A 25,634-nucleotide genomic window follows, 5' to 3' on the forward strand; every position below is an offset into this window, starting at 1 on the left:
CTTACCGGTTTAAATCATGGTTGTAGTTGGGCTGGGGGGAGTGAGCAAAGCCCACCCCAGCCTCCCAGATGTACTCACAGCTGTCAATAGAGTGGATATCCTCCGCCGTGTCCTGTGGAGAGGAGAGAGGTCAGAGCTCCAGCATGCAGAGGCTTGAATCAACAGCCCACTGGGGAATGCTGTAAGATGCCCACACTGGGGGAGACATGATGCTAATGAGTCAAAACATACTTTACTCTTAATTGTCTGACGTATTATCCCCTCCCCTCCCCAACACACTCTCGCCCCTACGCGGGGCCCCCCAAAACGGTGCACAGTCCAGCTTCCAATTACCCTGAATTCCCATAAGAACGGCCATACTGAGTTAGACCAAAGGTCCATCTATCCCAGCATCCTGTCTTCTGACAGTGGCCAATGCCAGGTGCTTCAGAGGAAATGAACAGAACAGGTAATCATCAAGTGATCCATTATGCAACCTTCTCTCCCACACCTCCAGGACTGCTCTCCGTAAGGAGAGCTTCAAGTGCAATCACACCACCATCCCTTCATTCCCAACCACAAGCTCCCACAAAGCTAGCGCACAGACACCTGCTCCTGCTGGGACTGGAGCAACTGCAAGCTCCCCGTGCCGCCACGGCTCCTGTACTACCCCTTCAGTGCCTCCTGCTGACAGAGACTGGAACTCACTTGCTGCCGGGATTCCTGCATGACCCCTCACAACAACTCCTGCTGGGACTGCAACAGCCATGAGCTCCCCTGAGATCCCCTGCACATACAATCTCATGTGCGTGTGAATAAGAGAGAGAGAATTCCATCCCTGCCCTCTGATGATTAAACTGCAGTCAGTTGGGGAGTTGAGCACAAGAGCCATATGCAGTGAGAGAGGCCACACAGACAACCAACCAGCCATAAAGAATTCTCCCCCTACTTAGCCCCAGTGGGGACCTAAACCCCAGGGGTTATTTCAAGCTTCTGCCTATTCATCTGAGTCCATGCTACACTGTTTGCTGCTTAACATTTTGGGATGTTTTAAGTGATATTATTGCCCCATTACTGTCGTTATTGTAGAGCACGAAGTGCAAGTCATGGGTTCTTTGGAAACCCCCATCTCCCAGTGAATTTTGCAGTCATCAAATACACCCTAGTCTGATGTGATGTTGATGCTCCTTCATCTGTATATTTTTAAAGGAGGGTTCCACATTGCTGTATTTACAGGCAGGGCCTGGTATAAATACTGCAGTTTTTAGAAAAAATATTCAACATGGGAGAGGCTAAAACAAAACAGAGTAGCCCAAGATCTGACTTCCAAAGATGAAGAGCACCAATACACCCCTTTGAATTTCATGGAAGCTGTAGGTGCTCTGAAGGCCAGGCCATCGGGCTTGCAGCACATTTGCTACGACAATACAACTTTATGAAGAGGGAGCTGAGACTTGACAGGCTCCTTCTACTCACTTGAGTTACAATCCCAATGAAAGAGCCCTGCAGTTGTGCTAACACTGGGTTAATGCTGTCCCCGGTTTGTAACACATGCCTGTGAAAGGAACAAGATACTAAAGTTCTCCACTCTTGAGGGAACAATGGAAGAGTGTTTGTTTGCCAGGATGACTGCATTTTCTGGAGGGGTTGATCTGTAACGATGGGGTAGTGCCAGCCATTCCAGCTGGTACTCACCCGGCTATATCAGACCACCCGGCTATTGCTACTCTTCACCCAGCCTGTACCAGGCAACTCAGCTCTGATCTCAGTGATGGCATCACAGGCCAATCAGGTAGGAGAGAAACTTCCTGCATCCTCACACATACTTGGCTTGCAGCTTGAAGTCTATTTCCTCCTTCATGCCACAGGCTTTCTTTGTTACCCAGTGAGAAGGGGGGAAGGTTAGTAATTTTAGAGTTTTCTTACTCTGAAAACTTCCAAGATGGATCTGCAGAGAATTCAGGAGTTAACCCCTGAACATGCAGACAGCCAGAGTGCAGAAGATCAGTGCTGTTATCCCTCTGCATCCACAGTGTCAAGCAGAAGCAGACACACAATATTGCACAGTCTTCTATAGCACCTTCCACGTGAGGACCTCAGCACACTTTACAGACATCCAGTAATTTATAGCTCCTCTGTGGCATAGACATTATCCCTACTTTACAGACAAAGCCTGGATCTTCAGCTGCTGTAAATGAGTGCAGGTCCACTGATTTCAATGGAGTTTTGCTGATGTACACCAGCTGTGGATTTGGGTGAGTAATGTGTCCAAGGGTCTGTGGCAGAGCCAGGACTAGAACCAAGGTCCCTGTCTCCCAGACCTATATCATCAAAGGGTACGTCTTCACTACCCGCCGGACCGGGGGATCGATTTATTGCATCTCGTCTAGACGAGATAAATCGATGCCTGTACTCCACCTCAGCAGAAGGAGTAAGTAGAGTCGATGGGGGAGCCACTGCGGGTCGACTCGCCGCCATGAGGATGGCCAGGTAAGTCGAACTAAGATATTTTGACTTCAGCTACGCGAATAGAATAGCTGAAGTTGCGTATCTTAGGCCTGGTCTACACTGGGGGTGGGGATCTATCTAAGATACACAACTTCGACTACAAGAATAGCGTAGCTGAAGTGGACGTACCTTAGATCGACTTAGAATCACTTACTTCGCGTCCTCGCAGCACGGGATCGACGGCCACTGCTCCCCCGTCGACTCCGCTTCCGCCTCTTGCAATGGTGGAGTTCCGGAGTTGACAGCAGAGCGATCGGGGATCGATTTATCGTGTCTACACTAGACAAGATAAATTGATCCCCAATAGATCGATCACTACCCGCCGATCTGGCGGGTAGTGTAGACGTGGCCTTAGTTCGAAACCCCCTCCCCCGCAGTGTAGCCCAGGCCTTAGGCACAAGATCATCATTCCTCCATACAGGCAGTACTGAATCCAGAGACCAAGAGCACGAGAATTTGTTCTATACCTTACTAGACTGCACTGATATTTCCTCAAAAAGCCAACATTAGATACCTCCAGCTGCATGTCAGAGGCAACAAGCTGCTCAGGTGCTCCTTCAAGGCAAAATGAAGAGATATGCAAGTCAATTCCTCCCTTTTCAGAGTAGGGCTTCTTAGAAAATCAAGACTCTTGAATCTCATCACTCCACTGACACTGACCCAGAAAATGAATTGACTGCCGTATCTAGTCTAATGGGGGAAGGAACAGGATCTTAGCAAGATCTAGTATGTGAGCACAAACCAAGCCAGGCAGATATGATGCAATAACACCTTTTGTGATCTAGGAAGCGTGGAAAAGGTTTAAATTAAATTAAGGGATTAAATTAATTAAATTAAGACCAACTAATTACAACAGTGTCTAACATTGGCCTCCGAGCCAAGGGCCTAATTCTAAGAGATTCTGAGTACACCCAACTCCAGTGAAAATCAGTGGTACCTTCTGGTGTCTAGCACCTTTGAAAATCAGGCTCCACATGTGGAAGTGTATAGCACCAAGGTTCCAGCTGCTTTTACTACTCCAGTACCTCACATTCCACTCAGGAGTCCCTTATTTCAGCCTCATATTTACCTCCAATTCCAGAGGGGCCTGGCAGGATAATTTGGAATTTCATAGATTAGTCTGATTTTAGAAGTTGAACCATGAAAATGAGATTACAAAAAATGTTACTGATGCCAAAGAACTGAACCACCCAGCACTGTAATTTGTCCACATGGAAGTATACAGTTCCATTAATTCCCATCTCTGGGAAGCTTAGCAGTGGCTTCTAGCTGACTCCTAGTCTGGGACAACACCAGGTTGATCTTTTAAGTTATCATGAGGGGTTGTTTTAATCAATGCCCCCTTTACAACAAATGGACACCATGGAGCGAGTGCTGAGCACTGCAGAAGGACAGAGACGGCAGCTCCACCATTAGTCACAGCAAGGTCATATCATAGTGGTGCACCATTCTGCTGCCTACAGCTATGCAGAACAGCCTGAGACCCTTCAGGATGACTTAGCAAGTGACACACGAGCCCTTTCAATCCAGGCCATCTCATACAGTTTTGGTCTTGGTTTTCCTTGATATCCTACTTCAGAGGTAGCTCTGAATTCACAGCTACAACTGCATCCCCCTTTAACATGGCAGTAGGGTCCATGGATTCTCCAGGTCCAGGTTGTAAGACTCCATCTTAATGGTAGAGATGGTTGAATTAGGATGGAGCATTACATGTGATTTATGAAGGTTGCTTGGATCATGCCTGTACACTGCAAGGCTGGCTTTGTAATGCTCAGTACTTATGTAGTGGTTTATGTTTTCAAAGCACTGTACAAACATTAGCAAATGAAACAATAATCTCCACAGGCTCTCTCATCTGTATCAAAGATAACAGCATCTGCAATTTGTTCCATTCATTTGCCTCCTGACAAGATGGACAATGCCGACATCAGTGGGGCAAAGTTTGAACGTCACAGTCCTAATAGACTCAGCTGGGTAACAACAATAATCATCCTTAGCTCTTATATAAAGCTTTTCATCTTTAGATGTCAAAGTGCTTTACAATGAAGGTCAGTAGCGTTATTGCCACACAGAACATATTGTGGAGGTGGAATGAAGGTTGCAGGCACAGATCAGTGGCCTTTCAAGAATGTTACAGTTCAAATAACACTTTAAACGTTAGAAACCCAGGAAATACTAAGTTAAGAAGGGAGTCGCTTTTGAAATCAGATTTCAACTTCAGAAATGTGGGGCTGCTCACTAGATCTCAGCTAGGGAAGCCTAGGAAATGCCCTTTTACGTTTCAGAGGGATTTTTGTTACAAAGTGGCAAAGATACGAGAAGACATTTGGCCCTCTCGGTGAGCATTTCTATTTTTAGGTTGGCAGAATCAGGAACTCCTTATCCAATTCTATTCAGATTTTGTAACACAATCCCCCCTTAGCTCCAGATGTTGCTCACCAATTTGGAGACTGCTCCAACTTTTTGTGGATTTCAGCCTCAACCTCAGGCCTAGCTCAGTTGTATCATTGCTGTTGCTCCATGATCTAAGTTCTTATATGGCTCCCACCAATGTCATGTGTGAGCTCCTCTTGTTTAACAGTACAATGCTGCCCAGGGTAGACTTATTTCAAACCAACACGTCCACTGGCCACAGGGCAATAAATCAGTTAGGTTTTCCTGAGAGCTCTTTACTGAGCAGCATGTTTCGCAATTCATCCCTGTTATATACCAGCACACTGGCATTCTGTCCTGCATCCCTCACAGAGTAACCAGGTCGATATGCCTAGTTAAGAACCCTTTCCTCATTTCTCAGGATCCCTTCTGTCTCAATTTTAACTGGGTGATCTTCAGCTTGGCACCTTTCCTCTGCATCCCATCAGCTCATACCCACCGTGTGCAAGGGAAGGGCTGTCCAACTTTACCCAGGTGGACAGGAAGGAAACCTAATTTGGACTGGTATAGAGAAAAGATGGCTGCCTTATTAGAAACTGAATCAAAGCCAGGCCCCCTGCTCAGCTACCTGGAGCTAAATAGCAGATCCCCCAGCTTACCACAGTGCTCTTCCGGTGGCTCTGGACAGTGAAATCTGGACAGAAGAGCAGATCTGCAATTGCCAGGAGCAATGACTCAGCCAGGGGCCGGGCATTTTCATCCTCTTCATCACCCTGAAAATGATAAATACGGTAGAATAGTCTCAGCCCAAGCTTGAGAGTCAGTGCACAGTAATATTAATATAACATGGCAGCAGGGGAAGGAGGATTTTCCCCAAGAGCAGGCAGGAAAGAGAGATGGGGAGGAGGGGAGAAAATGGAGAGGTAGGCAACCCACCCGTTGGGAAGGTATGGTAGGGAGGAGTGAGAAGCCATCCCTGAGAGCAGGCAGATGGCAGATGTAGTCGGAGAGGGAGCAGTTTCATTGAGGATGGGCCAATCAAACAGCTGAGGGAAGGAGAAGGACTCAAGGCCTACAGATGTAGGGGGGACATGAAGTTGCCTCTTCGGGCTTTGTTGGGGGTTACAAGAAGTCATCAGAGAGCTATTCGTCTGCTTGGGATGCTCCAGTTAATACAGATGCTGGAGGAAAGGGAACCATTTACCTAGAAGAGGGACCACAGCTGTTAGGGGAGCAAGGAGTCACCCCACCATGACCAGGCGGGTGATCAGATCATGTACAATGTGGCGCAGGGATTGGAGTCACCTAGCAGGCAACAGAACTGAGGGGCTGCTATGGAGACGGGGGGGACGTCTCAGTCAGCCATGGCACAGCGAGCAGCTGCCTGCAGAGTGGATTTTGCTCTCTCTGGCATTCAAAGCAAACCTCCGCCTATCCAGAGACGGCTGCTAGCATCACACGTGGTTACTCCTCTGCAGCCGTTGCCAGGGGAACGTCTCCAGTAAGCCGCCAGCCCTGCCATTCAAAGAGCATCCTGGATGTCATGTCTTCCCCAGTACGACTAAATCCAGGCTTCTGCCAGGAGGGGGCGAGGCACAACGGCAGCTTATCGGTGACAGCCAGGCCCCCGTCAGTGCGCACACAAAGCCCTTAAATAACAGCAGGCAAGCCGAAGGGAGATAATAGCCTGCACTGCATTGACGTCTTTTAATGCGACATTGGGGAGGCCAATAACAGGATCCCAGACGCAGGAACAAGGCCGGGGGTGGGGAGCCAGCAATCAGCAGAGACGCTTCTATTCCGGCTTTGAAATCAGAAATGAAACAGAGGAGCCTGGAACTCAAAAGGGATATAAAAAGGATGATCTGCATCACCTCAGCCTGGGCTTCCAGACAAATCATCTCCCCACTGGGGGTATCTGCCCTGCAGGCAGCCGTGATTCAGACAAAATAGAACAAGCCAGTAGGTCCCACCCACCCTGGAAGCTGGGGAAGGTCCCTGGCTCCCAAAGATATTTCCAGGGGTCTCTTATCACTTCCACAAAACTGTGGTCTTCCTCCTTCCCCATCCCCTCCCCTCCCCGCAACCCCCAGAACTTTCATCCGGGGATCTTCCCTACTTCCACTCACAACCCCAGCAAACTGGGGTCTACCATCCACTCCCTCATCCAAAAACTGACATCTGCCACCCCTTCGACCTCAGCCACACACAGACCACAGCCCCTTCCAGGAGGCAAGTCTGTCCTCCCGGTAAAGGGGCTTTCTTCACCACACGTTGGTGACCTTCACCTCAACGAAAAGGTGGGGGACATGTTCATTTCTGTCCTGTCTGGTAATAGGCCAAGCGTCCCAGCAACTCCTCTTCCCCACCCCAGTTGAGAGGATGGAGCCGCCCTTCGAAGTGCATCGGGGCTGTTCCCAAATTAGTGGGTGAAGTGGAGATGAGGTATCACTACTGGATCAAATTGCTGGCTTCCCCACGGCATCCCAGGCCGGCCTTGAATACGGATCTCCTGCCTCACGCTATGGCCAGCCTTATTCAGCTGCTGCGGGGTAAGATTGGATTGGTTTGAACTGCTAAAACTACAGTGTTAGTTCATTCACCATTGAGGGGCCCTGATTCATCGGAGGGGCCCAAACAGAGTATGCATGAGGCACGAGCACAGGACAAATGGGCCAGGAGAAGGTCAACTGCACAGTCAGTCCTAGCTATACCTCTCCTCCCCCCCCCAAGAAGCCAGAATGCTTAGGGTCAATCACTGCTGGCCCAGGCAGCTGCTGAATAAAGTGCAAATTCAGTTCCTAACAATGGCCTGGCTGTATCCCCACACACAGCACATTGTGTTGTCCTTCCCAAAGCAAATCTAATCACCCAGCACACACAGACTCAGGCCCCCACAGGGGAAACTGGGTCCCCAGACACCTGCCCAAACCCACAGCAGAGAAAAAGGGCATCAAACCTGCCTCCTCCTGCTGCCCAGATCTTCCCATTGAAGTTGCTATAGGCAAAAAAGATTAGAAGGGACAGGCTGAGATAGCGCAAGGATTTGACTGCACCAATACTGCCCCCACCCTTGCCAACCTCTGTTAAACCTCAACGAAAAGCACTGTAGAACTACTCAGCTTATGGTGGGAGCAGCTGAACACAAAAGGACCAGTCTGCAGATGCAGAGTCTGCAAGGACAGTGCTTCTGGTACGTTAAGACCCGGCTGCTGTACCAGCAAGTGGGCAAGGCACAGTAACTGCTCCCCTCCTGACATGTCAATATTCACAGTAATAATGATACTTTGCACTTCAGCCAAGGATCCCAAAGTGCTTCATAAACATTCTACCTCGACGCCCCCTGTGATGAAGGGAAACGTTATTATTCCTATTTTACAGACAGGGACAAACAGAGGCTTACCAGGAGGTTAAGTGACTTGCCTAAGGTTCCACAACAAGTCAGTGGCAGAGCCAGAAATAGAAGCTAGGATCCACTTCTCAGTCCTTGGTTCCAACAACTAGACCATACCCCAGCTTAAAACTGAAAAGCTCAGTTCATGAATGGGCCACTGACCATGTCTCTTATGGCTTCTCTACACAATTAAGTTGCACTGGTAAAACTGGAATCTGCTTTTAACACAATATAGTTAAGTCTCTGCAAAAGGCGCAAAAGGCCTGGGACGCTCTTATTTTGATTTAAGAGTGGCATATGTCCATTTTAATTGAGCCTGTTTCCAATCCACTTAAGCTAAACCAAAGAAGCCTCTCTTCAGGTGAAATAAGAAGGTCCACACAGCCTTTTGCACCTGTGTAGCTATATCAGTTTAAATTGACAAATTAGGTTACATCAGAGCAACTTTCTTGTATGAACAAGCCCTTACTCATAGCTACACCCAAGTGACTGAAATGCTCCAATAAACCCATCAGCCTACGCTAAACAAACATAGCTGAGAAGGGAAGGAAGGCAATAAAACTGGCGCTATAGATGGGCTGTGTTGTTAATTTCAGTCCATCCCAGCATGCTCAGGATGGAGGCAGCTAGCACAAAGCTTCCGGTTGCTGAGGGGTGAGGGGGAAGAAGGGGCTTTGTCATCAGCACGTTTATGTTTCAAGGCTACAGCCTATCCCTTACTCCATTACAAGCCTTCCCACAAAGTTTGAACCCACTGAAACAAGGTTGTTCCCAGCTGATTAATGTTGGGCCTACCTCCTGCAGCTCTCTGCCTCCTGCAGCTTCTCCCTCCCACCCTCCCAAAGAGGAACCGTCTAACCCAGTAGATACAGACCCCACCACGGCCGGCCCCAGGGACAGTGGACCAGAAGAAGCCTCTCCAGTCAGGGTCCTCGAAGATATAGGGCAGGATGCGGGTGAGGAGCCGGCTGCAGTTCAGTATAATTTGCTTCTCCTTCTCCGAGTGGCAGCCGCTCTCCGCTCCCTGAACCAGCTTCTCTACCGCCTGATGGCAACAAAACAAAGGCATTAATCTGGAGTTGTATGGTTTCCGGACACACAGGCCCCTCTGCCACAGAATTATGAACAGCATTTGGTTCCACTTCCCAAGGGCTCGCTATGGTTCCTCTGGGGAAAATCTCTCTCTATGCTGCAGTTAGAAACGAGCAGCAGAAATGTACAATTATTCTAAACGCTCCTATGATCGCAGCAGGCATCTCTCCTTGCGCGAGATGTGGAAGCCAAGAGAATGCCTGTTGTTATTACTAATTATGTGTATTGACATAGCACCTGGAAGCCCCAGCCATAGCCCAGACGCTGTGCTAGCCCCCAAAAGCTTGTATGCTAAGAAGTCACTTTCTTAGAATACGCCAATTGGAAAGTGTAGCTCTCCAAAACAGAGCCTCCCGCCTCCTCTGCCCTCTCCCAGAAGAAGTGAATTTAGCACTGGTAGATGGTGCTGGATTGAAAACCCTATAGACTGAAAGTTCTCTGGTATCTACAGGACAAGGGCAGCCTGGCCAGTGGCCAAGCAGCCCAAGCTCCCCCCATGCTCTCCATGTGCTTTAGCACTGACCCAGGGAGCCCACCTCTAGGCTAAGAGGGGGGGTTCAATTCCCAGGGCCATCCAATGCTTGGCTTCTCTGCTGAGGCCACCGATGACAGGGAAATTGGGGTCAGTCACACTGCACTGCTGGTTTTTTGGGATGGGGACACTTGTCTTGCCAAACAGCCACTGCAGCTTACTGAGGCTGAAGGCAAACCACTTTATTTTCATGACAGAAGGTGAAGCTCTTTTTCCCTCCTAGGGTCTCCTGTCCTGGTCCTCCCCCTCCCCCTCCCCTCTCAGCATGAAAGCCAGGGACATTTACTCAGGATTTGACTTGTTGGTTTTAATTCACAGGCTGTGCCTCTCTGCTGAGGTTCCCAGCGACATCTCTGGTTCATTGACTTTGTCAGTTTGCACCACTGCCTTAACAGACATATTTGTGCTACCTGGGGCCTGGCTGTACTCTGCCTTGGGACTGCGTTTGAATCTATTGCCAGGTACAGTTACAGCTCAGTATGTTGTAACACAACCCTAGTCTGCACCAAACACAGCTGCAAAGGACATTACAATTGTGCCATAGCCCCATCTAAACCAAAGGAACAACAGTGTTACAAAATCCATTAACACCATGCGTAAGACAGGCTCCACCTCGCAGGACTAAACCGTAGTCCCAAATTGTGCTTTATCCCTACCCACATCCACGCTGTTGCATAGATCAGCAACGTGGTTAAAATAATGCACTTAGCTCCCATTTACATCACAAGAGCTAACCATCCTTTAACCATCCGGAGGGACAACCATGTTAGAACCAGGTCTCCCAGCACATTAGCCTCTGTTGGGTAGAAGACCATAGAGTTGCTTTGTGGGGAACAAAGTGTGGTGACAAATGCACAGCATGGTTCTCTCAGAAGTCTATAGTCGGTCTACACTAGAAAAGGAAACCATGCTAGTAACAGCCATGGTGGAAAATGGCTGCCAAGCGCTGCTCTGCTAGATCTGCATTCAATTATTTCTGAACACGCTTGTTGTTCACATGGTGCAAACCATAGTGCAGCAAGAACTTGAAGCATTATTAGTGCCAAGGCCTGGCTAGACAGGCTAAGTCTTGCTGACCAGACTATTCCCCAAGCAGCAGCAGCCAGCCATATCCTACTGGCTTTACAATTGACAAGCTCTGGCACGGAAAGAAATATGAATAGATGTCCCTTGTGTTGCAGACAGCAAGAGGGCAAGGGCGACAGAAAAGCATCAAGGGAAGCGCTAATCGGAGCTGCGTGGGAAACGGTTTTCCCGTCCAGCAAGAATTTGGTATTTCAAGATTTGTTGTCCCGTTTTGGGATGGGAAAATTCAAAATCTTGGGCGGGAAAAATGAAGAAAAAAAAATTCACTCTGGGTCATTCAAAATACTTCATATCAATTTTGACCTTATTATTATTTTTGAATTTTTAGTGTAAATTAACTAAAATTTCAAAACAAAAAAAGTCATTTGCAATCAAAGCAGACAATTTTCAAATCCAGCCTGGATGTTTTATAAAAGATCTGCTCTAATTCAAAACAGGAATTGATTCAGGGAAGGCCTCTATGGTCTGTGTTACGCAGAAGGTCAAACTACAGGATCCCAGTGGCCCCTTCTGGCCTTGGAATCTATGGAAAACTAAACTTTGTTTAGAAAGTGTCAAAAATGGGACACTTTGACAATTTCAGAACATTTTTTTCCAAAAATGTTTTGAATCGGGAGATTCATTGAAATTGACTCTTTCTCGTGAACTGTTTCAGTTTTGACAAATCTGCGTTTTCCAAAGAAAAAACTTTCCAACTCCAGTGCTAATGCCAAAGGAGATAGGGCAGTGAAATGGGGAAATAGGCTTAAGACTCTTTCCCATATCTATCCATCTGTGGCATTTTTAGGGTGACCAGCACCATAGTTGGCTCAGGCCCTTAGGGCCTTTCTGCGTTCCAGAAGCCGAGATTGTTGTTGAACCTTGAGGAGCAATCAGATGCTCTGATGAGGAAGCAGGAGCACTGGCTCCACTAAGGATACACAACGCTTGCATGTCAGAATCCTTAAAATATATGGCAGCCTATGTTAAAACCAAGAGTTGGGGAGGTGATGGGTGATGACTGAACTGATCAAATGCCACCTGTGGTTTGTGGTAAACCAAAAGAGGAAATGTGAGCAAACCGCCCATGCCCTGCAGGGCAGAGAGGGGAGCTGCAGTTAAACCTCAGGAGGATACAGGGGCAAGCAGCCCTGAAAAGGATCACAGGGAGTAGGGCAGGGAATGGAATTTGCAAGGACTTGGATCACTTTTGTATCTGCTCCAAAAATCAACATGCATTTCTGCTGCAACCATTTACTTGTTCATATGGCCAATACTTACAAATTCCAAGTCTGGACTTGGCAAGCATATGGGGAGCTGCTAATCACAGAAAGCAGCACCATGGACTGTCTTGTTGTCCTGTGTTTGTACAGCGCCCAGTACAATGGGGTTCTTGTCCATGATTCCTAGGCATGATGGTAATACAAGTGAGAGGCGCCTATTAGTGAAACTGATCCCTGTGCAGATCAACTCAACGCCTATGATCCACTTCAGTGTTGGGACTCTCCATAGGGTTGACTCTCACTAATTCCAGGTGAGAAGGAGAAGGCACCTTACCTTATAACACAGAGTGGCCAAGTTAGAAGGAGATTCTTCTCTCACTGCTCGGATTTCTGCAGCTGGCACAAGAGCAAAGACATCCTGCACTGAAGTTGCTGTGTCTGCCCAGAACTGGTCCCAGAAGGCATCATCCGTTGCCTCCACAGGCTGTGAAGAGACAAACCCAGAGTTACAGATGTGGATAGCAAGGACACAGAGGAAGAGATCGCTCTATGGAGGCCAAACACAAGCCATTCTAACTTGGTCAGCAATGGGGCCAAGCTAGGCCTGGTCAGTGCTCAGGAGCTGGAAGGAGAGACTATGCACCAGTATCAATCTATCAGTACTGTATAGTGGCATCTCTTGGTACCAAAACCTCAACTGTTATTAGACACAGCTGTAGTTGGATCCAGAACTACTAAACTGTATATACATTGTACCTGTGTTTATGTTGGAGAGGCCCAATGGGCACAGGCAGACTCTTTACATGGCATATTTGTATCATCTGCATGAATGTAGGACTCTGAGTCTTTTAAGGGGCCAGTGCTAACAACAACCAAAAGAGACTGTACACAAACATGACTCCATGTACAGAACGGCGTGTCTGCAACCCACGATGCACATGGCAAGTTCCGTGACTTTCACAGCATGCGGGCTGAGCTGCCTCTTTGCACTTTGCCAGTTCCTGGGCATATAGAGGAAGCTCTGAGTAATTGTCTGTAATTGCCTCAAGGGGCGGGATCAGGGCCCTTTGGGCTAGAGACACAGGGTAAAACGAGAGCCCACACCTCAAAGAGCTTACAATCTATGTCACGCCAAGGTGCAACAAGTGGATGAGACACTGGGGCTGAGAGAGGAAGGATAAGGCAACCGTAAAGCGGGCAAAACTACTGTACAAAACAATCGAGTTATGACAGTCTGATGGCTCCCTGCCCCACGAGAACATGCCTGCTCCACATCTGGAAACACACTTCTCCTTATCCAGTCTTCAGGCTCTATGAGGGGGAGACATGCCTCTCTTCCCAGCACTGCTGTCTCCCTTTCAGAGGATGGGAGCACATATTTTTCTCCAAGTCCTTTTACAGAGGTTAGAACAGGAGTTCTCATCCTTGGAAACGAGAGCAGTTTGTCAGGTTTCCCCTTAATGTCCATCTATACTCAGAAAAGTTACTCTGTGCAACTGATAGTGTTGGATTCCAATCTTATTCCCTCCCACTCACTTACAGACCAAGTGTCCTCAATTTATAAGTCAGAACAATGATTCTTCAAGCCGCATTCTCTCTGCCACTTGCATCATTACCACTAATAGAGATGCTAAAATTTTCAGGTCAGATTAAGTGATGATAATCAAAGCAGATTAGACTCCACTTCTCTCTGTTGTAGATGTATTGGATCTACAGGGCTAACGGGGATAATTGTCAACAGTGAAACAACTGCTGTATTTTTCAATAGTGAGCAGGTGTGAACCGGAGAGACACGGGGCCCAGATGTGCAACCCTTCCCATTGCAATCAGTGGAAGGACTTGTCTGCATAGGAATTTACCAAGCTGTGGAAGGGTTGGGCCTGCAAGGAGCAGACACTATATGTAGAGCAAGAAGGCTGCCACGGTTACACAGGACTCTTCTGAGCATCAAAAGCAAGTGAGCACAGAGCTCTGAAGAGCTCAGAAAGGGCTCAACATTTCATTCACCTCAAACCCAAACATCGCTCAACACTCAAAAAACCTGCCACTCACTGCAGAGAAGCCTCGCCACAAATGCAGGCATCCTTAACTAACCCACAGCCTGGGAGTGATCACCCAATTCAACAATGCTTCCAAGGTCTAAATGCAGGTGAGATATTCACCTACTTGCGTATTTATACTGCATAGTGTGGAAAGAGGTTGGTCAAGGTTTACTTGGTTAAAAATAGTCTTTAAAAAAATATCCACCTCTCCACACCCCAACAGAAACATTCAAATAAATGAACCAAAAATATGTCAGTTGTACCTGTTGCTTGACATGGCACCATCACTGTTGTTTTGAGGCTCTGTGTGTGGCTCCCACCCAGACCTGCTCCCCACTCAGGGTTAGTTTTGATAAAACTGTGACGATCATGACCAATGAACACAAAGGCCCTGGATCCTACAACTGGAACCACATGGACCCGTGGACTCCTGTGGAAACACACCAAAGTCTATGGGACTCCAGGTGGATCCAATTGCATGATTAGAACCTAGATTTTTCTCTGACACAGAGTCCTCATTGCTGAACCTCCAGCTGGGGAAGCATGTTTATATTTGGTGCAAAGCAGCAGTTTTCAAACTGCTCCATGGACCACTGCAGAGCACTTGCTGTGGTCTGTAGAGAGGTGGCTGGTCCATGGTACTCGCTCTTGTTCTCGCTCCCAGCTTCTAAGTCACATTAGAGAAGCTGAAATTACACTGACCACTTTGCTAATGTTATTCTTCCACGTAAGCGGCTGCCATTGTAGCCGCAAAGATGTTATGTGATGACAACTGGGATTGGAGATGGTCCATGGGACTGGAGATGGGATCAGTGACATCATGAGACACCGTCCCTTTCAAGACATGATCCACACTATGAAAAAGAAATGGGATCATCTCATTTAAAAGTGCCCAAAAGCCAGCTATAAGAGGCATGTGAGTGGCTGCAGCCAATGGACATAAGAACTCAGCACCAGGATTAGAGGCCTGGAAGTCAGGACTCCTGGGGTCTATGTCCTGCTCTAAGTATACTTAATCCTGCCTCAGTGTGAAGGGATGCACTAGACGACCTCTTGAGGCCCCTTCCACTCCTACATTTCTAAGATTCTATGCCTGGCTTTGCTACCATCTTACTGTGTGACTTGAAGCAACACACTTAACCAATGGGCTTCAGTTTCCCCATCTGTCACATTAAGATAATATAAGTTTTTCTGCCCCTCGCTGGACAAGTGAGTATTAAGAATGGCCCTACTGGGTCAGACCAAAGGTCCATCTAGCCCAGTATCTTGTCTTCCGACAGTGGCCAGTGCCAGGTGTCCCAGAGGGAATGAACAGAACAGGTAATCATCAAGTGATCCATCCCCTGTCGCTCATTCCCAACTTCTGGCAAACAGAAGCTAGGGACACCATTCCTGCCCATCCTGGCTAATAGCCATTGATGGGCCTATCCTCCATGAATTTATCTAGTTCTTTTTTGAACCTTGTTATGGTCTTGGCCTTCACAACATCCTCTGGCAAGGAGTTTCACAGGTTGACTGTGCGTTGTGTGAAGAAATACCTCCTTTTATTTGTTTTAAACCTGCTGCCTATTAATTTCATTTGGTGACCCCTAGTTCTTGTGTTATGAGAAGTAGTAAACAACACTTCCTTATCTACTTTCTCTATACCAGTCATGATTTTATAGACCTCAATCATACCTCCCCTTAGCCGTCTCTTTTCTAAGCTGAAAAGTCCCAGTCTTATTAATCTCTCCTCATATGGAAGCCATTCTATCCCTAATCATTTCTGTTGCCCTTGTCTGAACCTTTTCCAATTCCAATATATCTTTTTTGAGATGGGGTGACCACATCTGCACACAGTATTCAAGATGTGGGCATACCATGGATTTATATAGAGGCAACATGATATTTTCTGTCCTATTATCTATCCCTTAGACTGCTGCTGCACATTGAGTGGATGTTTTCAGAGAACTATCCATGACTTCAAGATCTCTTTCTTGAGTGGTAACAGCTAATTTAGACCCCATCATTTTATATGTATAGTTGGGATTATGCTTTCCAATGTGTATTACTTTGCATTTATCAACATTGAATTTCATCTGCCATTTTGTTGCCCAGTCACCCAATTTTGAGAGATCCTTTTGTAACTCTTCGCAGTCTGCCTGAGTCTTAACTCTCTTGAGTAATTTTGTATCATCTGCAAATTTTGCCACCTCACTGTTTACCCCATTTTCCAGATCATTTATGAATATGTTGAATAGGATTCATCCCAGAACAGACCCCTGGGGGACACCACTATTTATCTCTCTCCATTCTGAAAACTGACCATTTATACCTACCCTTTGTTTCCTATCTTTTAACTAGTTACCAATCCGTGAGAGCACCTTCCCGTGGCAGCTTTCTTTGCATAAGAGCCTTTGGTGAGGGATGTTGTCAATGGCTTTCTGAAAATCTAAGTACACTATATATCCACTGGATCCCCTCGGTCCACATGCTTGTTGACCCCCCTCAAAGAATTCTGGTTGATTGGTGAGGCATGATTTCCCTTTACTAAAGCCATGTTGACTCTTCCTCAACAAATTATGTTTATCTACTTGTCTGACAACATTGTTCTTTATTAAAGTTTCAAACAGTTTGCCTGGTACTGAAGTCAGGTTTACAGGCCTGTAATTGCCAGGATCACCTCTGGAGCCCTTTTTAAAAATTGGTGTCACATTAGCTATCCTCCAGTCCTCTGGTACAGAAACTGATTTAAATGATAGGTTATAGACTACAGTTAGTAGTTCTGCAATTTCACATTTGAGTTCCTTCAGAACTCTTGGGTGAATACGATCTGGTCCTGGTGACTTATTGCTGTTTAATTTATCAATTTGTTTCAAACCTCCTCTAATGACACCTCAATCTGGGACAGTTCCTCAGATCTGTCACCTAAAAAGAATGGCTCAGGTTTGGGAATCTCCCTCACGTTCTCAGCTGCGAAGACTGGCGTTGTGAGTTTGTAAAGCATTGGGGGCTCCTTGAACAGGAGATGCTATGCAAGTGTACAGTATTACTGGATCACCAGAAGACAAGGGGAATATCCAATATTAAAACACACTAACAAGTGCTCAGTCAGCCAGAATGCCAGGTTCACTAAACATTCCTGACCCTTAGGTTAGGAATAGAGGGTGCCTGGTGCCTCATGCAATTGACGTAATAAAAACTCAAAGACAAACAACAGCTCTTACCTAAACATGCTTGTTACTGTGCAGTGAGTGGTTCCATTGTGTTGGAACGCAGGGGGGAGAGATTAACGTGAGTTTAATTTAAAACATTTTCCCAACATCTGCTACAATTCTTTTGTTAATTTGTCCGCCTTTGCAACAAGCTTCTAAATGCATGCAAGGATCCTCAATTAGAGGCTGCCTTCTTCACAGCTCTGACACTGAGACAGAGGGAAGCACTCAGATTCACACTCTTCTAGCCGGGTATGAGGAAACAGCATCTTTTGAACTAGCAGCCCTAACCTCAGAGGCACTTAAGAGCTCTGTACAGGTGATGTGTCATTAAAACCCAAAGGCCAGAAAGCAAGAGGAGCAGCCGGGCAGGCCAAAACTGGTAGAGCAGGTTCATTTAATTGTGGTTTTGTTCCTTAACACTCTGATGCCAAGAACCTTCCTATTATCACTGCCCTTGTCTTGCTCCTGCCAGCCATGAAATGAATCCCCCAGGCTCTCTCCACCTAGGAAAAAAGGTGCTTAGACACAGGTGACTGCTCTAGTACAGAAACCCTTTTCATTTTACCAGATTGGCAGCCCAGCAAGTCCCCATCAGACCCCTTTCCAAGGGATTTTTCCAAAGAATCCAGCATGCTGCCTCCCATAGGAGATCGCTGTAAATGCTCGTGAGTTTAGGGCCAGATCTGCAAAAGAACTCAGCTCATTAGGTGCTGCGCTGTTTTGAAAGTTTGCCCACAAGTGTCTCAGTGGGAACTGCTGGGTACAGAGCATTTTTGCAAATCTGAGCCTTACTTACATGCTTAAAAGGGAGCTGAGCACTTGAAATTCTGGCTCTGAACTCTTGAATATCCCTAACTCTAATTGTGTAACACACATAATATCTCATACTTCTATAGCACCTTCCTTGCGGAAAGATCCCATACCTTTTCCAAACTATATAATCACTTCATCTAGCACTGAAATGCAGCCATCTCTGGGGTGACACACAGCTGCTGTTTTACAGTGTACAACAATATTGCAGATCAGTTTAAGATAGGAAATGAAAAATAACATATTCAACCAAAACTACAAGGGAAACTTAGGGAGGCGGAATAGCAGCTAGAATTTTGATCAGAGCACTAATGTTAATGTGATGGCTGCCCAATGGGTTACATTAACACACCATTTCCTGGTTCCTTCATGATCACAAGAAGTCAATTTTACATCGCCTCAAAACAGGTGGCACCAGCACCATACCACTTACGAGTACAATCCTGGGACATTGGTTCAATACTGACTCAGGAGAAAGACTTCGCTTTACTGAGTCATTAACACCACTTCCTGCAGCCCCTGGCTTTTTCTTAGGAGCCTCCCTCCAAATACTGCTCAATATATGTATGCTCATCCCCTTGACAGAGCACTATTGGATCTTTACAGAGACTTTGGTTTGCTCACACAGAGTCTCAGGGGGGATTAAACAGCAATTGGCCCAAACTGTGATTGAGTTCACCAGGTGTTCTGCTATCTGGTTTCTAAAGTGGGGAGGTGAGGAGAATCAGAAAGCTACTTCACTCATCCATCATGAGCATCTTAAATCTGAAACCCTGATTATAAACATTTAGGCACAGAATGTAGTAACAAATACCATTGCAGCTAGGCTCACAACGGCCTGTGTGTGCACTTGGGGCCTTCGTAAAAGGATGTTTGGGCAATCCTGCTTCACAAGGCTCAGCATACCCATTGGCACTGCTATTAACTTCAGCAGCCTTAACTCTTCAGAATGAGCACACGGCTCAAAACAATTAAGCCATTCTTGGTCCCGAACCGTAACACAGCATGGTAGCGTGCACCAAACAACAGAGAAGCCAGACTTGGCTCCAATACATTCCAAATGTATTCGTCTTGGGAGACGAAGAGCAGCAGGCAATGATCAGTGGGGTCACATTGCAGCAAAAACCTAGTATTACAGGACTAACAGCCAGGTCTATCCTCTGAGACCACAGCCTTAGGTCATCTGGACAGAAAAGGCCTGAAGTCAATACACAGGCTGCCCGGTTGCAATTCTCTAAAAGGAGACAGCCATAGAACAAATATGCAGCTGTCTGAGCTGAGCTTTCCAGGGTAAAGTGCTAAAGAGAGGGTTGTTGGAGCCTGAAGCGGTTGTTGAGAGTACAGTGGGCAGAGTTAAGGCTGATGTGGCACATGGGGGTGGGGTGGAGAGGACTCCTATCTCCAACCCAGATACAGAGGGTGAACGTGGTTACGAAGGGTGTGGTGAGAGGGAAAGGGGAGATGAACGCACAGGGTTAGAGCATCAATTATACCAGGCACCTTAATTGAAAGTTGCCTGCATGTTTTCTGTCTTATTTCTCAGTCTTAGTTTTGCATTAAAAGTTTGGGTTTGGTTTTTTTTATTGTGGGAATTCAAAGAGGAAGCAGCTTGGATGTCAGTGATCTTGCCAGTTATCAAACACAGAATCACAGCCCTGAAAAGGATCCTTGTGCAAACAGGACACGTCACAGGAAACAGAAGAATAGAGCTGCACGAATAATGGCCTATAAACAGGAAAAGGCCCTGCGGTCCTGCCCCACTCATTTGTTATTGTCATCATTGTGTTGATCTGGCTAATATACTAATTTGCTGTCACTCAGAAACTGTCATACATGACCTCAGTCACAGTCAACATTTACCATCTTATCCCAAATGCCAGTGCTCAGCACTGCTGGGGAGTTATTCCTTTAAATAAAATGTTTGTCCCCAAGAGTCCATTCAGCTTAGCTCAGGACTGGCCTTACAATTTGCAAGAAGTAAGGCAGAAATTTAGGGCTTGCTAACTAAAGGTGTGAATTTAACATGGCTTCGTTAAGATGCTTTTTGTGTGGACACTCATTCAGAATTAAAGTGGCCTTAATCTGGTTTAGTTTAATTGACAAATTTAATTCTGAATGTGTGCGTCCACATAGGGGTTTAATGCAGTTTAACTAATACACAGTAAATTCAATTCAGATTATTTTTCCTGGGTATCCCTGTGTAGACAAGCCCTACAGAGGGTGCTCTGAAAGCTCAATCAGCCACTTGCCTGACCTCTGTATCCACCTGTTGTCTCTTGTCCACTGTCTCCCCTCTCACCACTGCAACTATCCAGTCTATTTACATTATAAACTTTTTTGGGATAGGGACCATGGTTTTGTTCTGTGTTTGTCCAGCACCTAGCACAGTGGGGTTCTCTCCCATGACTGGGGCTCCTTAGTGCAACAGCAATACAAATAATAAAATAAATCATAATAATTGACCACCACCTCCAAGTACAGAGGTGGGTTGAAGGGAATTAGTCCATGAGCAGTCTCCCCCATCAATCCCACTATCAAAAAGGCCATGACATGATGGGGATACAGGGGACACCAAAAATCCAGGGCCCCAAGGAGTAACTTGCCTTGTTTATGATCAGGCTAGACATCGCCCTCTCCTCTCGTACCCACAAAGACACTGAAGATAGGACAGTCTATGCAATCCCATAGAGATGAAATGAAGGAGAACTGCAATGTGAAGACTATTAAAGTCACCCTGGAGCACCTAACTGACCTCCATGAAAAAGGATTCACGAGACCCCATCCACCCCTGCGGTAGCCTGGACAGCCTGATGGTTACTTTGTGACAACTAATATGCATTTACAGGTGTGTCCCTGCTTTTGACCCAGGGCGCGCACACAAGGTTAAAGCAGGTCTATGGATGGACCTAGTGCTAATGCTCCCAAGTTAGAGAGCCCACTTTGATTTTACCTGCCCAGGCCAGAGGCTGCACACTCATTTGTGGGGGGCAGGTGTGGGGGAAGAGCATCTTGAGCTTCACAACAGCGCCCTCTGCAGTCAACAATGGAACAGCATGGAGAGATTCCATAGCAAGCCCTTTGCCAGTTCTCCACTGCTAGAAGAATGGTGGCTATAACACAGGCTTTTGAGGAGGAGGAAAGGGGTGTCATGGAACTTTGGCAGGGGCATAGAGAAACACCAGCGGTATAAAAATATAGTCCTAAAAGCACAGGTGCACCTGACAGATGAAAGGCTAACCCATGCATTCAAGGTTTTCTTTTGATGAAGCCAAGACTGAGTTGCTTGAAAATTTTCAGAACCAGGTTAATAGATTACTAAACTGATGTCTCTTTAGACACCGGGCATTATTTTATCAGGCTCAGATTAACACCTTATCAAGATAAGGCAGCTGCACACCAGTGTGAGAAAGACCCAAATGTTTTTTTTCTATCTGCTCCCTCTCATCTCTTTAAAAACAGTTACGTGGCTAGCACTAAAACATGACAAGAAAATATCAGAAGATCGTGAATTTTATATTATAGACTGGTCACTTCCTGAAACTCTAAAGACTATTTTATCATTAATCTATTTAGGGAGAGGGAAAGTTAATTTGTCTAATGATTAAAGCACTCCTTGGTTTGATTCCCAGCTCTGCAACTGACTTTTTGTGATACCCTGGCAGGTTGCAACCTCTCTGTGCTTCACAGTAGCCATCTATAAAATACCATCTAAGTAACATGAGTGTTGCGGGGAAGGGGGAGGATAGTTCATTCATGATGATAAAGCATCCCGAGATCCTCAGATGAAAGGCACAATTAGTATTATTAAATGGGCATTAACAACTTAAAAATCATATCTAGATAAATTCCAATTATCCAAACAGCTCAGGGGACAGATCTGATTATAATACAGGTATACGAGCATTATAAACACATATCTTTCCTTTGTGATTACCACCAATTTATATAATTAGAACTGAAAGCACTTTGAAAATCCAATGTACTATTCACACTTTATGCTATTTGTTGGCTTTTAGCATTTTTCTTGCCATTATAATTGATTAAGTCAATTTCATTTTTGCTTACAGTCAATTTCACTTTCAGGTTCTGGACCCCTCATTGTTTGGGTTGAAAGGAAATGTTTATTTGCTGATTTTTTAAAAACTGACTCCATGTGTGACTTCCTGCTTGCTCAGCTAAAGGTTTTAAGTTACCAGTGATTTAATGAAATGTAAATTTCCATTTGTCCTGCTGCCCAGTGTTAGAAGAGAAAGTAGAAAGAGTAGATATGCTGCTGAGAGAGCAATGCTTAGTTTGGGTAAATACCTGTGGGGAAACTATCCAAACCAACACAATATTTTGTTTTTAATTCCAGCAACTCAGCGGACTGGGAGGTTACATGGAGATTGTTACCTCTATAAACTCAGAAGATTGCAAGGAAGCCCAGTGTTGCGAATTGCACATGCAAACACCAGTGCCCTTCTCAAATATCAGAGTAGCAGCCAAGTTAGTCTGTATCCGCAAAAAGAAAAGGAGTACTTGTGGCACTTTAGAGACTAACAAAGGTATGTAAATATGGGTGTTTCATTATCCCACCCTCTTTTACGCATGGCATAAGTTTCACCTACATTTCTACAGACTCTGCTAACAAATCCAGCCAAGAACATAGATTGTCTTTGTTATATTCAGTGTCACGGTGAACTTTATCTCGCTACATATGTCAACAAACCAGAGGAGCCACGCAGCCTTCTGGATCTGCAGTACAGGTGACTGCCCTGCTTAGAGCTTTATTTGTAAGCTCCGGACATGACAAGATTAGGTGATGGAGGGGCAAGTGTTGCATTCATTTTGCAATCTTGCCTTCTATAAACACGCTTTCAAATGGTGGAAGGAGAATCCAGAATTGTAGGGATTAGGCATCTATGACTATATTAGCACTCCTCACTAAAATGAAGCTATTCTCTCTTTGTTATTCATTCCCCAAACCAAACCTTTGTCCCTAGACCCCTATGTTCATAAATGTTTCCCTTTACCCTGCACCCCTTTATTAATAAGTCTCTCACTTCCCCCACCCTTCCCTCATTTCTCTTCTCCTCCAGTCACCTTTCCTTCCACTACCACCTCCAATTAGTCTCAGACGATCCATCATCCCCCTGCCATCAGAGATCCTTTAGGGTGGCAGCCCTCCACTGTAGCTCAGAAATGCTTAGAGATGCTAGAGTCCAACGAGTAACATGTGCTGCCTCCATTAGACTCCCATTATCTGCTGTCCTAAGAAAAGGAGACTTCAGCTCAGTCCCAAACTAAGATCCACAGCTGCTACTTCACCAGGGCAGCCACCTTCCCTATAATATACACTTCCGATTTTTGTTTCACTTCCTTCTCCCGATTAAACCTACAGAGATACAGCATCTACTGGAGCACAACAGATTTGATCCTCCTCTGATACAAGTGGCTCTTAGCTCTTCCCCATCAGTGTGTCAGGGTTAGAATGAAACTAACAACAATCATATCAGCTATGTCAGTTTCATTCAGCTACCTCCTGTCCAACAGAGAGGATTCTCCTGAAGGGGCTATATGAAAATGCATAGACATGAGAAAAAGTGGGGGAATCCTCTGTTGATTTAAACCTTGAACAGCTGAATACCATAAGAGGACAGAACCTGCCTTATCAGATCAGAAAATTGGTCCACCAAGCTTAGTAACCTGCCTCTGGCAATAGCCAAAGGCAGACGCATCAGAGGATAATGAAGAAAAACATAATGCACCTATGTAAGTGTGAGATGTTGAATAGGGTGAAAATCCTTACCGACCCCTATGGTGATGAGCTGGTGCCCTGAAGCATAAGATTTGATTAGTATCGATTTCCCTTATTTTAATAAATGCATCTAACATCTAAAGATATGAGTTCATATACAGATTTCATCACAGCTAAAACTGAGTCTTGACTGGATGTTAATCCATGTCACAAAGTCATCACACAATTTAGCACATAACTGCCAATCTCAATACAGGGAAGGCTCAGCAGTGGAATAGTATGGGCTACTGGTGGTCAGGATTGAAATGCATTGACAGAGCAAGATAGGGAAACTTGTACAGCCTGGTTCTAACTATAGTTACTAAGTCCTCAAAAAGAACAGGAGTACTTGTGGCACCTTAGAGACTAACAAACGTATTAGAGCATAAGCGTTCATAGGCTACAGCCTACTTCATCGGATGCATAGAATGGAACATACTGTAAGAAGATATACATACACATACAGATAAATTGGAAGTTGCCATACAAACTGTGAGAGGCTAATTAGTTAAGATGAGCTATTATTACCATTAACTTGGGTTTGAATAGAGACTGGGAGTGGCTGGGTCATTACACATATTGAATCTATTTCCCTAAGTTAAGTATCCTCACACCTTCTTGACAACTGTCTAAATGGGCCATCTTGATTATCACTACAAAAGTTTTTTTTCTCCTGCTGATAATAGCTCACCTTAACTAATAAGCCTCTCACAGTTTGTATGGCAACTTCCAACTTATCTGTACGTATATATAATCTTCTTACTATATGTTCCATTCTATGCCTCCGATGAAGTGGGCTGTAGCCCACGAAAGCTTATGCTCTAATAAATGTGTTAGTCTCTAAGGTGCCACAAGTCCTCCTTTTCTTTTTGCAGATACAGACTAACACGACTGCTACTCTGAAACTAGGTCCTCACTTTCCTCAGAACTAGAATCCCCCAGCTGTTACAAGGCAGCAGATACAAAGCAGAAGGGCTGTAGATTAGCACCAATACATTAAAACCACAGGTCCCAAATTCCAATCCTAATCTTCAGAAAATGGAGATAATCTAACTACATAGCATGGCAAGGAGCAGTGTAGTGGTGAGTGTGCCTTTCTCCCACAGAGAATTTCCCCTTACTCAGGTTTGCATGCTTGCCCAGGTACAAGTTAAAGATCCTATGGCACGACAACTCTCCACCTCTGTCCATAAGCAGTACTGCAAGCTAACTGGCTCTGTGTGTGGGATGGTGCTGACATCCAACAGCTGTTACACCTACAGTCACTCTCACCTGTGCCTGGAAGGCAGTTATTATAGGGAGAAGCACTAGCTAGGGGAGGTTATAAAATTCATATCATTTATCCAGGCTGCCAGGCAGGGTTACACAGATGTAGGGATACTGTGAAAGGTGTGTGATGGGAATGGCTCGGGCACATGGGCTGTGGCTTCCTTGTCACTGCCCCCTGCTACCCTCTGCTCCAGCCAGGTCCCCTCTACCTGCAAGGCCCAGTCCCAAGGATCCTGCCTTAACCCCCCACCCCACCCCCCTTGCCAGTCTAAGCCCCAAAGAGGGACAGTTTACAAACTGAGAACCCTCAACTGGCTTTCCTTCTGGTGGGTGCTATTTAAAGGCATAGGGAGGTGCCACCATGCAGGGCTTTG

At 45.9% G+C, this 25,634-nt stretch overlaps 1 protein-coding gene across 3 annotated transcripts in view; it reads right to left on the reverse strand.

Moving 5' to 3' along the window:
- Positions 1-25,634, reverse strand: part of HID1 (HID1 domain containing) — a 47,589-nt gene that overhangs the window by 21,231 nt on the left and 724 nt on the right. For all 3 annotated transcript variants that reach the window (XM_073310378.2, XM_073310379.2, XM_073310381.2), the window contains exons 2-5: positions 12,501-12,650; positions 9,129-9,299; positions 5,520-5,633; positions 6-112 (exon numbers count right to left, since the gene is read on the reverse strand). In XM_073310378.2, coding sequence (XP_073166479.1) covers positions 6-112; positions 5,520-5,633; positions 9,129-9,299; positions 12,501-12,650 — 542 coding nt within the window. The remainder of the gene's footprint in view (positions 1-5; positions 113-5,519; positions 5,634-9,128; positions 9,300-12,500; positions 12,651-25,634) is intronic.

Source organism: Lepidochelys kempii, chromosome 14, assembly GCF_965140285.1.
Source record: "Lepidochelys kempii isolate rLepKem1 chromosome 14, rLepKem1.hap1, whole genome shotgun sequence".
NCBI lineage: Eukaryota > Metazoa > Chordata > Testudines > Cheloniidae > Lepidochelys > Lepidochelys kempii.